We start from the raw sequence: 16,202 nt of genomic DNA on the forward strand, positions 1-16,202 counted from the left end.
AAATAAACATTTGATAAACTCTCAACTGTGGTTAAACACTATTAACCAATGGCAACCTGGTCTCAAGTCTGAAAGTTGCTAATCGAACAGATAATCCAATATGCAGCGGGCTAACATTGAGCCTATTAGCTTAGAGTCACCATCAAGTTTAAGTTTACACATCAGACATGGTGCTCAGTCAGTTGAGAAAGGAGGGATCATACATAAGCCTTCATATAAACTACTGAATGCTTTTATTTTCATGTTATCAACTGAGCTAAAGAGCTTTTTTTTCCCCCACAGTGAAACCTTTTGTTTTGTGCAAATGTAAAAGCTCTGTATAGAAAGAACAGAGGGAAGCTTAGGGAGCTATTTGGCTGACTAAAGCTAGCATGTTCTCGCTGGCTAGCGTGAAAGTGATGCCAGCTGTCTACAAAAGCCGGCTAGCTACAGCAGATAAGCAGACAGGCCTGTAAGACACCCATACATCACGGAATTTGCACAGCCACATGCACAGCCACATATTTTTTGGAGATACATGTATGCATTATGATGTGTTTGCCAGGTGTGAAGGGCCATATTCAGTCCATATGTTGGATTTTCAACTACATTTTCTTGCTGAAATATCTTAAAGCTTGCTTGTCTATGAAAATGTGATCTTGAAGAGCCTTGTTTCTTAGTTACCAAAAAAAACAGATTACAGGTAAAGCACCCAGAGTGAGAAAGAGTTGTTTATCAAGCTGTAACACCCCTTTAGTAACAGTATGAGTCATCAAAATAGAGTGATCAGGGGAAAACTACTTTGGGCTGTTTTCTGTGCAAGTTTTCAGTTTAACACATTTTTGTCTTAGCTATGGAATATTTAATTGCTAGGTGATTGCTTGTCAACAAAAAAAGGTTGCCAAAAAAGTCTGAGCCATATGATCTGAGTCCAAAACATTATCCCTCCTGCCATCATCCATTGATCAGTCCCCTTCTGCTCATCCCGTCTACCCGTCCTCTGCCCTCGGCCCTCTCTCTAACCTCACCTCTCCCCTCTCCGTCTTCATCGCTCCTCCCTGTCATTCATCCCTGACGTGCTCCCTTGACCCCCCCCTTAACCCTCCCTTCTCCTACCCGTCTCTCTTCTCTCAGTCGTCCCGTCAAGCCCAACCATGGCCTCTTCCACCAGCTTGCCCTCCAACTGCAGCAGCTCCTCCGGCATCTTCTCCTTCTCTCCAGCCAACATGGTGTCCGCTGCCGTCAAGCAGAAGAGCGCCTTTGCCCCTGTCGTGCGACCCCAGAACTCCCCGCCACCCACGTGCACCAGCGGTAATGCTAACAGCCTTCAAGGTAAGCGTAGAGATGTTAGCCATTTAGCGTTTACTCAAAAGGGGACACATTGACTGTTTATAAAGATGGACGACATGATAGGTCCCTAAAAGTGAAGCCAAAACATTTGAAGCTCCCCATTCTAACAAATGGGACATGGGTCAAATTATGATATGATGTAACACAGAAGTCATTAAATGTCCCATATCAGTGAGCGTCTGCTTTGAACCAGCATATGAATCAGTTCTACAGTCGTCTGTGCTAGCCTGAGGGATCTTTGCTGTTTAATGTATTTGATTAGCGTTAGAGGCAGGTTGTCCATACACTGGATGAAGCAGATCCCTACTGTGCAGACTCTGACTCCAAAGATGCCACCAGCACAATATGCCAGCCCCTGTTGAGGGCTATTTTGGCTTCATTTATTACAGCTGGAGGTAGTATAGACAGTTATCTTTATATACAGTCAATGGTGGCATACATTGAATAACCCCCCCCCCCACTGTTTTTGCGCATATTGAACAAGATTACTTAAGTCTTCACCAAGCTTTAATCCTGCTCTTCTACACTTCCTTGTAACAATTTCTCACTTTTAATACCTCGTTTTTCCCCTTTTCTTCCTCCTCTTCACTCCTTTCCCTTCCCTCCCTCAACCCCCACTCTCCTTCCTCACTGTAGATCAGTCTTTTGTGGACTCTAGCAAGTACTCATCAGCCAACTCTCTGCAAGGCCTGGCCTTCTCCTGAAGTACGTTACCCCTCTCTTTCAGTTCTCTCGCTCTCTCCATCTGACACTGTTTATTTGCACCAGCAGCTCATCCCGCCCTACTCTTCTTCTCTTTTTTGTTTTTGTTTGTCACTCTTGACTTGTCAGAGAGACAGCATGCCACACCATATGTGTTCCATTTCCTGTTTTCACTTCCTGCTTCCTGCCCGTTCTCCAGTGGGTGTCTTTGCAGAGGGGAGGCGTTTGAAGGGGGGGTTGTTATGATACCACGGGTCATTCTGTTCTCCCATTTCCATCGAATGCAGTGCGGGGTCTGTTGGCCTAGGCAGGATGTTGTATGGTGTTGAGATCCTGCGAGAGAAAGAAATGATGGATGGGAATCTTTATCAGAGCCCCAAGCTAAGCACTTCCTCACTTCCTCTGTCGGCGTTGATGAGCGCTGACCACGGTGACCCAAAGGCCATTGGCCACTGCGCACTGATCACACTGACACACACACACACGTGCACGCATTCACAATCTCACACGCGCACACACACAGCCGGAGACACTTAGGAAATAACCAGGGAATTAGTGGATTGAGGAGAGAGGGAAATCAATAGGGAGCCAATATGTTATATGAAAAATTCCTCACTGTGATGGCTTCTGTGTTAAAATAGGGGGAGGGGAAAGGGGGAAGGGGGAAGGGGGAGGTGGGGTTGAGGAGGTGAGGATGCAGCAGCTAGAAGAAGGCAGAGGATGATATCAGAAGTTAAAAATGTGTAAAAAGCTTCACAGAAACAATTCAAGGGTTCCATTCACTTGTTACACTGTTGAGTGTAATTTCATCACCTCTGTCATCCCACGTCACCGCGCCTCCCTCTCATGTTTGAATTATGCTCCATGATGCACAATGGCCTCACATAATGTAGCTGCTAACAATTAACAGTGGCAGCTCTTGCATGAAGCTATTCAGAAAGCCTGCGAAAAAGCTGAATGATGCTGTCGTTGCTCGCCAAGTTAGCGGAGCAGCGGAGGAAAATGTTTTGATTTTGGGGCCTTGGAATGAAGAGATAATGAGGGAGAGTCGTCTTTGTTCGCCAGATGCTGGAGCACATTTCTGTTATGTGACTGTTGTGATGACAGATGAAACCCAGCAATCACATGACTGACCTCTCTCTCTCTCTCTCTCTCTCTCTCTCTCTCTCTCTCTCTCTCTCTCTCTCTCTCTCTCTCTCTCTCTCTCTCTCTCTCTCTCTCTCCCTTCTCCCTCCTCTAACCCCCCTCCCCTCCTCCTCCTCCATTTTCTTCCCCCTCTTTTCCCACAAAACAGCAATTCCGGGGATGATCGTTCCGCCCATGTAGAGGATCTGGGAAAGCTGGAGATTTGGGAATGTTGAGAGGAAAAAGACACAGTAGCAGAGTCTGGCGAGTCTCTGTTATGCTCCGGAGCTGAAGGAAGTGAAGATAAGACGCAGGACTCAGTAAAACTCAGGCCTTTCCATTGGGATTTCATCTGAAGGGGTTGGGGAGAAGAAAAAAGGGACAACACGAACCTTTTGTGATGTTATTTCCCTCTTGGTTGAATTAGCTTAGCTTCTCTGACACCGCGTTGGATGGAGTGTATAGAGACTGATAGTTTATCCACAGTGTGACACTGACCTCATCAAAGGAGCATTTATTTATCTTCTTTATGTTTATGCCTGTTAGGTTTTGGTTTCATTACTGGAGAGCCCCCACGTTGTCTCGCAATCCGTAATACTCGCACAAACAACCGTCAAGTGTTGGTTTGGCTATGAAGTTTACGTAACCTCTGTCACAATAGGAGATGCTTTCCTTAGCTCGGCCTGCTTGCTAAAACCACACAACAACGCATCGGCCAAATGGAACTACGGTCAACACAAAAATGAAAAAAAAAAAACAAAGAAACACACAAAAGAACAAAATCAACCCTCTTTTTTGCTGCTAATTATTCCATAAATCTAAAAGTTGTGCAACAAAATCTCCCTAACATCAGAAAACATGCCTTTGAGTTCTTTCTTTTTTTGTTTGTTTGGTTTTTGTTTGAATTTAAATAAAACTGTGAGGATTGAGCTGTTTGCAATATGCTTTTTTGCTTGTCATGTGAAGAAAACAGGTGATGACTTAGCCAAAATTTTGAAGACAATTTTAGGGAAGACTTGAAAAGCCAGAGGATGTGTGCGTCCAGCCAGCACTGTACTGAAGAAGTCTAGCAAATATCAAATGAGAATAAATGCGTGATATATGTGATATATTTTTGTACATAAAAAAGTTGACTTTTGTTTCATTTGACTCTTCTTTTCTTTTTGCGATAGCTCTAGTTTGAAATGTAAACATTAAATGTCTTAAGGCAGCTTCTCAGTACAGAAGATAGACTTACTGTGTGTCAATATCTCATCTGCTTAACATGAGAAACATGGATTTGGATACAAAAAGGGGATTTGTGTAAAATATCCTATAAATATGTATTTATCCCTTGTATTTGTACATTGCCTCTCACCTTTGTTTAGTTGTGTTGTGTAAGTTTAATACAGTAAGTGAACATATTTCACTGTGTTTGGTTTCATTATTACTGTTGTCTCTCACTATTTAAATGTGACTTTTTTAAACCTCCTTTGTTTTCTATGTTGATTGTTTTGCATCGGTATACCATGCTTTCATTTGTTGATTCAAAAACATGGCATTGTCTATTTTTGTATTATTTGTAAGTTAATAAAAAATCATTTGTTTCCTTATGAAAATGTTTATTGTATGGCAAAAAAGTAGCATCTTATTCAGAGTATTTGGTTGAAGTAGATTTTTTAAGAATATATACACACATTAATATATACTGTAAATCTATATCTTTTTGTTTGAACTCTTTGAGGCTTTCAGATTGAAACTGTTCTTGAACTGATAATATGCATGGGTTCTTCTCTTGAGTGACACTTTCTTTTTCTGTGTGTGCAAACCAAGAGAACTAAGAAACTGCTCTGTGTTTTTCTTTCTTTCTTTGAGTTCCTCTTTTTACCCCCTCTGTCTTTCTTTTCCTGCGTTACTTATGCCTGCTTACAGACTGTATCTATATACTCTTTCTTTTTTTTCTGTCACTGTAATCTTTACCAGCAGTCTAGATGCCTTAACAATGCAAACCCATTCTTCATTCAATCACGTGTACAGTTTTCTACCCTCACCACAATTGTCTATTGCCACAGAGGAATTCATGGGAACTTGGGGACAAAGCACAAACCCACTCTGTTTGGTGGTGAAGCCAGACTAGAATACAAAGAGCCATAATTCAACAATCACACACCCCGATGTACTATAATACTACAGCAATGGCACGCTTTGAAGGACGCTGAGAGGCCTGTCTTGGCTGTGCTCATTGCACTTTTGTCTTTTTTGTAGCGATTATGTAGCTTTTTTTGATTAATGAAATAATTCAAACCGCATGTTGGTAATAATTCTCATTAACCACAGGATCACACCAGTGTAACGACACAGCGCTGAGTTAATTGTAGTACAAAGGGGCGCACAGCGGAGACGAGCACTGTCACAGCACAATTTTAATCTCACACATGAAGTCGTAGGTCCGACTCCAGTATCTGACAGTCGATCCTACAGCCCCTCTCTCCCTGTGTCAGCCATCAGACAAAACAGCTTCATTACAAGCTAAACAGAACAAGAACAAGTGAGGGAGCATGAAAAGGAGCTTCTCGGCCCCTCAGCCATTTCTGTAGTCTTTTCTTTGTGTCTGCCGTGTGTCTTCAAGCTGTTGCTGGACAGAGAATAGGGCTTTTCTCTTTGCTTTTCTTTTCTAGAGCCTGGTTTTGTTAAGTGGGCAGAAAGGAGCGTTTTAACAGAGGCGCCTGCTGACAGACAAGTGTTTTTCAGGCACTTGTGTGCCCGCGCTGGTCGGGCCAGGGCGGGAGGGGCCGCACCATATCTGTTTCAAATGAACTACAGAGGTCTGTTGTCATACAATGGCTTCTTTGTAAGCTAAGTTCCATCTTGATTATGAATATTGGTAAATGGGTGACAAAGTTTTGTATTTAGGTAACAAACAACGAAAAAAAAGATGCAAACCAAATAGCTGGTGTCTATTTTTTTCCTCTGTTTTGTCTTTGACTGCAAATACACTGAACAGCTCTATGATATAAGGGAATAAAAAAAATTCTACTGTATAGATTGTTATTGTTTTTGATGAAAATTGAGCTGTAAGATAACTTTTGGACTCTCACAATGTTGATTAAAGTTACCTCTTGTCTGTGACCTTGTCAGTTGTCATTTTGTTATTTCGTATGCAGTTTCGAGGTGTGAGACCAAACACGTACTTGGGTTCACTCTACTCATAAAAGTTAAGGAAAAATTGTTTTGTGTTCTTCTTTGTTGACTCTGGACATTATCTCTAACAGCTCTTAGGTGGTTTACTGAGAAATAAAGAACTGGCTAAGACTAATTCCACAGGTCAAAAAGAGGCCTGCGCCCCCTCCCCCTCTTGCCTTCTCTCTCTAATGAATCTAATTCATTAATGCATTACTGATGGCATGGTGAACATGGTTAGCCTGACAAGTTTCCTCCTAAACATATTAGTTAATGATGATTCCAAGGTTATTAATTGCAAACGCACCAGCCCACCATAATTGAGTCATCATTTGCATACCCGGTCATCAGCAGAAAATTAATTTCTTTTTTATTTTTGCATATCTAATTTAGGAGCCTGCGATTGGATTAGCTTGTGAAAACAGCGGATCCCAGGATTCTGCTGACCTCCGAGTGTTCCAGGGTCTCCACGGTAACTGGAGGCTTCCGTAGCGCTAAGGGGAGGGGGGGTGGAGTGGGACGACCTGGAAGTACTGATGAAATAAGGACTCGTAAACACTGTGTGTGTTTGCCTCCTTAATTGCCCATAGGTTCTTAACTGCTCAGGGCTTTTTCTCCCATACATCTAATAAGAGAGTTGATAGTTTGCTGACAAACAGTAAAGTGGGTTGTGTAGTGAGCACGATTGAGCAGTAAGAGGTGGGATATTGAATTATGGAGGTTACACACTCAGTGCCGGGGAAAATGAGTCCTGGAGCCTAATGTTTTTGATTAGCGAGCCGAGCAACACACCGCGCGGCTCCAGGGATTCTACTTCCCCCAAATGCGGCTAGCATTGCAACACACACACACACACACACACACACACACACAAATACACACACACTCATAAATCATAAATACACGCAGACAAAAGGTGAACTCATTTTGCTCTTTATTTTCACCAGCTTTTCAGGTTCCAGATAGACTGGTCAGTGTGGGAGGAGGACAATAGGAGTGGGAGGCCGAGGGCAGTGCAGAGCCGGCAGACCTCAGGCCTCAGGAGACGCAACATTAAAGATGCTATTCCTGGAGAACTCAGCTCCTCTGGATTCAGACGGCAGAGGCTTCGCACATCAAGAGGGGTGCTGTACAAGAGCTTCTGTGCTACTGGTATCCTAATGAAATATATTAATGCACATATTCCTCAACATCTCTCGCTCTCCTCCTCCTCCTTCATTTTCTCATTCTCCTCCCTGCATGGACACATGAAGGGAGGAAGAGCGGAGAGAGAGAGGCGTATTTGAAAGAAAAGCAGGAGTCCCCATGGGGATCCCAGATAGAGAAAGGAGAGGAAAGAAATGGAAAGGAGAGAGGATGGGATGGGGTGGAAGTGGGAGGGGGGCGGTGTTGGGAGGGTATTCAGAATAGAAGCAGACCTAGACAAGGAGAGGAGGGATGAATATTAATAATACTCTACGTTGGAAATATAGTAACAATGGACATTATAGAGAGATGAAGAGAGGCGAGTTCTGTCCAGGCCTTACTTTTTTGTAGTGTGTGTGGGGGTGGGGGTGTGTGTGTGTGTGTGTGTGTTTACAGGTGCATGCAGACCTCATTCCTGCATCTGTGCATGCACTATCACTCCTGAAAGTAAGACATATTTGAGTGCAGGCGAACCAAGAATGAGTGTGCACTCACTTTCAGGTTTGCGCTCTCGCTTACGAGGGTGTGTGGTCGTTTCCCACAGTAATTATCCCCGCTGACTGTGGGTGTCTGTCTATGATCTGTGTGGTACCTGTCAGAGGCAGCCCGGCAGAGCCTATGCTTTATATTCCCTGTAATTGCTGCTGCTAATTTACTGTGCGTTGGCCTAATGAGTAGGGAGGTGAGGGGCTGGGGTATGTAATGGATGTTAGAGAGATAGCGATAGAGAGATGGATTTCACCACTGCCGGCTGAGAGAGGAACAGAGAGAGAGAGAGAGAGAGAGAGGGAGAAGGGGAGGAGGCCGGCGAACTGTGTGTGTTAAGCAAGCATGTAGAACACTTATCTTTATTGTTCTACTGAAATGAAAAAAACAAAACAAAGATAAGCTATTTGCCCCCCCCCCCCCATTCTACTTCCCCCTCCTCGCTCTCTCTTTCTTCCTCCCCTTAGCCTGACAGTACAGTGGCGACTGCAGCGAGCACATTAGACAAGCTTTTTGTTATGTTGATTAATGATAAAAGCAAATCCATAAATAATATAGATTATTTATTCCATTTATTCACATGCTAATTAGAGCTGGTAGCAGATACCTCAGAGAGATGGCCTTTCTTTCCCCCCTTGTATGTTCCAGTGCTCACGGATAGACCTACTGACGCTCAGACAGACTCACACACAGTCACATATTAATGTCATTCACACTCTGAAGCACCAATGGCGTCTTGTGATGGGGACACGTCCACCCTTCATTTCTCCCTAATGAGGTCACGATAGAGGCCAGCGGTTTCGACACACACACACACACACACACTCCCTGTGTTTGCTCTATGACGAGCGCTGGATTGACAGGGTCGCCTTTGATTGATGCACCGCGGTTCTTCCACATGTTCTACAGCTCAGTCATTTAATTATGTTTCCTAAGCATCATTAAGTACCATTATATTCCATCATATTCTAATGAGAGAGGTGGCCGGTCGCAGGACAAGCTAATTGGTGATTAATGTTGTGTATCAGTGAGAGAACAAATGCAAGATTGGCCGTTTAATGACACAACACTGTATTTAAGTGCTGAATATGTAAAAACACAAACAGAGGAAGGTGGGGAGGGGGTCGGATTAAAGGAGCTGTGAATGAAATCAGAGCAGTTCTTATAGGTTCTATCTTTTACCCTGCCCTCTTGGCCTCCCACACACACACACACACACACACACAAACACATACACACTCCTGCTTTATTCAGAATTGTTCACCTTTTAGCCACATTACGCACACTTACTCAGATAATTCTTGTAAGCGTCTCCACAGGCGTAACTCACCTGCTCCTCCAGATTAACCACTAAATCAGTATTGACGCACTGATTCCAGGTACAAACACATACACACACACACAAACACACACACACACACACACACACACACACACACACACACACACACACACACAGACACAAACATCCTCATCTGGTATTGACATGCCGCGTTGCTGTAGGTGTTTCCATTTAAGGTCAGTCGATTGCCTTAAGTATGTAATGTTAGGAGGGGGGTCCGTAAACATGTCAAATTAGTAGTAATGAATGACCAGGCACCGGCAGGGGGAACTGTCAGGGTGCATGCCCAGGACAATACATTACCCTGAGTTATCCTAGTCTGCCCTCCTTATAACACACACACACATTTACAAAGTAGAGGGACCCATTCAGCGGTCACACACTTTAATAGGCTGTGTGGCTGGTTTTGCATCCAAACACTTAAAAGTAAAACTTAGACACTGTGTTGAAGTGCAAAAAGTTCAGGAGGAGTTAACTGACAAGCAGGATGATAGAAAAAAAATCATAGGAGGAAAAAATGTATGAAAATAGATAGAGAGAAAGATAGCGAGCAAAGCTAGAGGGAGAGAAAACAAACGGAGGTATTTATTTTTTCTTCTCGGTGTTGAAACAGGAAAAGGACCTCTGGTTTAATAAACCATGAATCCTTTCACAGAGGGTTTGTATGTTATTCTTCGGAGAAACAGATACGAGGGGAGAAGAGGGGAGACAGAGAGAAGGAGAAGCAGGGGGGTGATGCTCTAAAACCATATGAATTTTAGTTCTCAATACACACACATTCAGCCCTCAGCCCACTTCCAGGCTGTATGTTAGTTTTGGGTTGGAAGTGTGTGGGATAAGGAGGAGGGGGGGTGCACATCCTCTTCAGTGCCAGAGAGCGAAGGAGCATAAACGAGAAGTAAAAGTTATACTTCCCATCTGTGAATGATTAAACCTCTCTCCTCTTCCTCTCTGCATTTGACAGTTTGTGAAAATAACTCTCTAACGTATTCCCCACACAATGAAATTCTCCGGCTCACCACAACAATGCACGAACATCAGAATGTGGCGCAGAACAAAACTGTCCCAAGGATTCTGACGCTGTTCTTTTTTTTTTACTGCTTACACACTGTGATATGGTGATACATAAACATGTACACAAACATGAACCTACTGTCTCTGTATGTTGTCTCCTCGCCTCCTACTCTCCTCCCCATCCCTCCTCCCCCTCTCTTTCCTGTAACAAAGGTTACATTGATCATGTTTCTAAAAGAGACCCTGTATTTCCACATGGCCTCTGCCTCTGATATGTTTTCTTTGGCAGGTCAGACTTCTACTTTTGTCATTCACTCAGCATATTTTAAAAAATTAGAAACATTAGAAACCAGGATGGCTGCAGTGTTTTGGTTTGCTTTCGAAACTCTTACAGTCCCCACAATTATATTTCAAAACACGGGCGAATTGTTTGACAGGCGAGCGGAATAAAACCCTAAAACAACTCTTTCATTAGAAACACATGCTCTCGCAATTAGAACCCAGCATTATGTTAATGTGTGTTTGCACTGGTTCATTTGTTGTCGTGTGAATGGTGACGCCAGCTGAGTGTGTGCGGGTTTCAGCGTGCACACATATGCACCCTTATATGTGTAGGAGTTTGTGGTTGTGTCTGCGTGTGTGTGTGTGTGTGTGTGTGTGTGTGTGTGTGTGTGTGTGTGTGTGTGTGTGTGTGTAAGGGACAAAGGGACACAGTGCTCCACATAACAGCATTACAGATGGCTGTTGTGAGTGGTTGTGACAGTGAAAGCGAGTGAGTTCCCACTCCATACAGATGTACTCTGAGTGACCTTACAAACACAGTGGAACTAAAACAGGCCCCCTACCTCTCGCTCTCACTCTGGCACACACTGTCAATTCTCACTCAGCCCTTGCGGGGCACTAAAAGTTGTTTCCTGAGCCAGGAATACATCAAGGGCCAAGAATATATAAGCATGGAACGGGAGAGATGCATAGCTAAGGTCCAGGAAAGCATAACTTGGACTGAGTAAATATTGGACTGAAGGATTAGTAGCTTTTGCCACCTATAAAAGCAAGACAGGTATGCCAGGCTGACTTAACGACCACACGGTCTGACTTTACCCGGGATTGTTTTACCGTGCAGCAGTGGGTGGACAAAGAGGACATTTCAACAAGTTCACTTTATGGAGGAAAAGTGGGAAAAACTAGAAATGACTTTATGTCGCTGAACAATGACCACCTTCCTTTCACTGACTTAGGGACCATGTAAAAATGAACAGAGAGAGGAGGAGGGGAGGAGGGGAGAAGAGAGAAATTTGTGTTCCACTGTTAAAAACCTAAGCCTTGTCTATGATAAACTCATTCTAATCTTGACCCTCACCTTGACAAAAGAGATAGTGTTGCCAAGTGCTCCATGTGTCTCAAAACAATATGTCAGTAAATAAATGTCTATCGCTGAAATAATTTACAACCATTTAGTCCACTTTAAACTTTTGGGGAGTGTTTCCACAAAAGTGACATTTAATGTAAAAGGGTCATACATTTTGCCAGTTGAAGGCGGGATATTTACACCCCTGTTATGCTTTTCTGCAATGCACTGAGGTGGGATGGTTGCGCAAAGACATTCCACCTTAGGGGTATAACGGCGGGAAAATGGTGGCAATGTGTAGCATCAGAGTGCTTTGGTGTGTGCATGTCTGAGTGTGTGAACATATGGAGCTCCTGCTGTGTGTTTACATGTTGTGCCTCTCACGTTTCTGCAACGCCGCAACGTAGTCTGAAATCACACACTGGGACACCAGTAATAGGCCTCTGCAGAGTTTAATGAATAAGTGCAAAGGTGTAGGATTTTGTTGTGGAATTACAATGTGTAAGCGACATGAGACCAACCATTGCTCAAAAAATGAGTTAGAGTGGCGTGACATAAAATGTAAAGACCATAGGTTTATAACAGTTAACTACATGGTATGTAAAGACAGCATCTCTGGTTCTGCCACTCAGATGCAGATGATTATTTAAACTGTCAAGCTTTAATGTTAGGATGTTTTATGGGTAAAATGCTAAATCCTTGTGTTACTACTTTGATTGAATGATGGCTTTCAAATTGCCTGTGAGTGCCAAGTAGGGGTGGGAATCGTTGGGTGACTCACGATATGATACGATACACGACCCACGATAATGATAATATCACGATAATGCGATACAGCAATAATCGATACATTGCAAAAAAATGATGTAACGATATATCAGGATATCTAAATAACTGAAGAAAAATAAATTCTCATTAAAAGGTGAAGTGCAGGATTAATGTGTTTAATCACTGCACTCTGGTTTGGTTCCACTGAGCTGAAACGATGTTCATGTTTTTAGTTTGTAGATTAAATTTACAGAGCTTAAAAAAAAACTGTTGGCGTAAAAATGACGCATTTCTTAAACAATTGCACATTTATATGTAAACTAAACTTTGGTCCTTGAACAAACACAACCAGGGCCCGTCCAGCCATTACACAAACGGGACCATTAGTCTTAACGTACCATTATGGAACGGTCCATTTGGCCGTAGCGTTAGCCGCATGCACGACTGTGAATAGATGGCCAATTAACTAATTGTGCCATGAAAGCGAGGCTGGTGCAGAACTTCATATTTCCAGGGAACCTCCTGGAAAACCCCTATCCAACAAATTTGAATTGCGCATGCCTACTATGCATAACAACAATAAACATGGCGAGCGGTACCAGTGTGACTGAGAGAAGATCAAGAAAAAACTAATTTCAGCAGAAGAAATGGACATTTTATTACAAGATTATAGAATGAACAAACAGCTATTATCAGCAAGACAATCATCAAAGATAACAAACAAGGAGAAAGGGAAAGTTTGGCTGAAGATCTTGAACCAGGTAAATGCGTGTGGTGTTTCTGAGCACACAGTAGAAGACCTAAAAAATGAAATATGCAACATGAAAGCGGCTTTGCTCAACAAGCACCGCCACCAGCAAGGTCCAGGTTGAGGACTACATGTCCCCCCATTGAAGGATGAGGACTTGTTAAGAGAGTTGTTTGGGAAGGATTCACTTCACGGTATTGCTGGTAGGTTACCTAAGAATGATGTTGTGTCTCCTAAATATAGATTTGCTGTATTTTTCGACATTGTCATACTTTTCCTAAGGATTCGATTCCTAAATATCCATTGTCTTCACATATTTTGTCTTAAAAGGTAACGCATAAGCACGATGTCCGCCATCCTTTATGTTTGTCTCATACTAGAATGCTTTGTTAAATAGACATGAAGAATTGTTATTTATTTAAAGAGCGAAATTTATAACACATATTCTAACCTACAAGCGCAGCCATTGTTTTACTAGTGCAACCCAAGCTGGGTTGATGACGTGTAATGGTTGCGTCTTGCCGAGTCTCTGGTTTTCGCCGCGTTTACTCGCTGGCTTTCAGGAACGCGAAAACCATAATAATGCCAACCTGTGCTGCGTTTGGGTGTAATTTCCAGTCAAAGGGAAACAAGGGGACTGGTGTAAGTCTACACAGCTTTCCAAGAGACAAAAAGAGAAGAAAGGAGTGGGAAATTGCTTGTGGACATACACAACTTCCGAAGGACCCACGGCTATGTTCTTGCCACTTCACTCCAGATGCATTTGATGCATTTAGCCGACCCACGCTGGTGAAAGAGCTCACAGGTGCTGCTAGTTATTAACGGAGACTGAAGCCAAATGCTGTGCCGTCAGTTTTCGTTCATAAACAGACAAAACGCCCACGGGAAAAGAGTGAAGTCTGCTCGAGGAAAAGCCACAGGCAGGAGACGCTGGATGTGCTCCTGCGGGGATGTCAACATCCCGCACCAGCTGATGTAGACTCTGATGGCGAACCATCTGGCACGATTATGACCACGACATAGACCACGACCACTACCACGATCACGGAGGAAGCTGACGACGAGTCCCCGGATCAGTCAACACAGCAGTCCGTAAGTGTACATTGTTCTCCAAATAAGAGTGATGTCGCAACTCAGATGGAAAAACACACATCTGATGGAGTGGTACAGTGGCCAGCTGATGCTTAAACTTATTACTCAAGACCACGTTTATGCTGCTAATTGTGAAAATTAGCTGAAAAAACAGTTTCAGGAGGACAGTCAGTCTCTGGATCTTTTCCTCTCAGATGATGACTTTTTCAGCTAGGGTAGTCAGCCACTGTACAGACATTCTGATCCAAAATGTAACATAAGTTCATCAGAGCCTTCACAGAGCACCCAGGAATCACATGCGTCAGCTGACATGCAAAAGAACAATGGCGGCCTACGAGTGAAAATATTTTTTTCAGTTTTATACAAACTAAGATATTTTGAGAGATATTATTATCATTTTTAAATAGCTGATACAAACATTTATCATATAGGAAAATACGTTTTGGTAGCCGGGGTTCCTTTTAAACAGCCTAACAGGTGCAGTAATCCTGCCGTTAGCACCTGTAATGGTGGGGTCTACCACCATTAAATGTAATGCTTTGTTGGGGCGTTAACCTGGCTCATGCATACCGCTAATCAATTTTTTTTTCACCATTAGTACAAACGGCCCGTTTTCATCTCTAATGGCTGGATGTGCATTCGGGCCCAGATCGTGTCTGTCAACTGTTCACATTTAAGCACGTAGCACGCAGAATGCATGTCCCCCTGGTTTCAGTAAAACAAGCATGTAGAACTCCATGACATATTAAGTCCGCCCATCGCAGGTGAGTGAAACTCTCTGCAGACTTACATGTGTCCTCCATCTTTCCTCTCATCTCAGCCACAATTTTCATAGGCAGGACAATCTGTAAGCTAATGTTCTATTTGCCATCATCTCCCTCCTGATCAGATAGATTTCCATTGAAAGTAATAGAAGTAGAGTCTGGGGCCGTTTTGATACAATGATGAAAGAAAAGCCAGTTAGGCATTTCTATAAACCACCAAGATGGCGGCTGTATGTGCGCAGCTTCCTGAAATTAGCTAACATGTCAGTATTTAACAAAACAAAAAAAAGCCATTTCACGAATGCTAAGTATTAGCAGGTAAACTATGTCATTCAAAACATCGATGTTCAACTGGAAGCCCTACAGATGGGGAGACACATGAATGGTTTTGGAGTTAGCTACTGAGCCTAGCCTTCTTCACTGATTTGTATTTGTGATCAGGATGTAAAGCTCCACTTTGAGAACAAATAAGTTAACATTCTGGAATAAGTTCAACTTAAAAGACCTCTCCTACTCATCCGAAATTATGAGTTTCCCTTTTAGGATTATAGACAAAAATGTTCCTCCACACTTCTTATACTTGTTAATAATTGTTACACAGTCCCCTACTATGCCTCTCTCTCTCTCAGAAACGCCTGCAACTATATTTCTACATATCTGTCTTCAAGTATTCCTCTGCTTTCTGTGATGTTGAAGCTGATTTTGATTTCTGTCTTTGCTTGCTCATTCTTTTATTCCTCCTCTGAGCTAGCTCTTTTCTGGTGGTGGATTGTGAAACAACAAGAATGTTTTTTATTCTCGTGCGGTCTCACCCACAACATTTGTTTCTCATTTGACAGATTTTGGAACAGAAATTCTTGGGAGAGAAAATGATGGTTGCATGATGGTTAAAAAAAAATAAGCTCTTTGCAAAAAAAATTCCTCGACCTATTCCTCAAATCTCTTTGGCTTTCTCTCCTTTACTTCCTTCACCTCCTCTCCTCTTCACGTCTGTTCTGTTGGGGTAAGTCCAGACAAAGTCACCTCATGGTGTATTGTGGGAGGGATTGTAAAGATTTCATTGAGCCCATGTGGAAGTGATTTAGCTGTAATCTCCTGTAATTGTGACTGTAACGCAGAAACAGGCTGGAACAGATTGGC

At 42.9% G+C, this 16,202-nt stretch overlaps 1 protein-coding gene and 1 long non-coding RNA gene across 6 annotated transcripts in view; one reads left to right on the forward strand and one right to left on the reverse strand.

The window, feature by feature from the left end:
• ebf1a (EBF transcription factor 1a) overlaps nt 1–4,085 on the forward strand; it is a 66,794-nt gene extending 62,709 nt beyond the window's left edge. For 2 of the 4 annotated variants that reach the window (XM_034689423.1, XM_034689421.1), the window contains exons 15-17: nt 1,114–1,311; nt 1,966–2,034; nt 3,326–4,085. In XM_034689423.1, the coding sequence (XP_034545314.1) occupies nt 1,114–1,311; nt 1,966–2,033 (266 nt within the window). In that variant the 3' untranslated portion in view covers nt 2,034; nt 3,326–4,085. The remainder of the gene's footprint in view (nt 1–1,113; nt 1,312–1,965; nt 2,035–3,325) is intronic. The other 2 variants (XM_034689424.1, XM_034689422.1) reach the window with 1 other exon arrangement.
• Nucleotides 1–16,202, reverse strand: part of LOC117816997 — a 37,725-nt gene that overhangs the window by 2,715 nt on the left and 18,808 nt on the right. The window lies entirely within an intron of this gene.

This window comes from Notolabrus celidotus, chromosome 8 (genome assembly GCF_009762535.1).
Source record: "Notolabrus celidotus isolate fNotCel1 chromosome 8, fNotCel1.pri, whole genome shotgun sequence".
In the NCBI taxonomy this organism is placed as follows: Eukaryota; Metazoa; Chordata; class Actinopteri; order Labriformes; family Labridae; genus Notolabrus; species Notolabrus celidotus.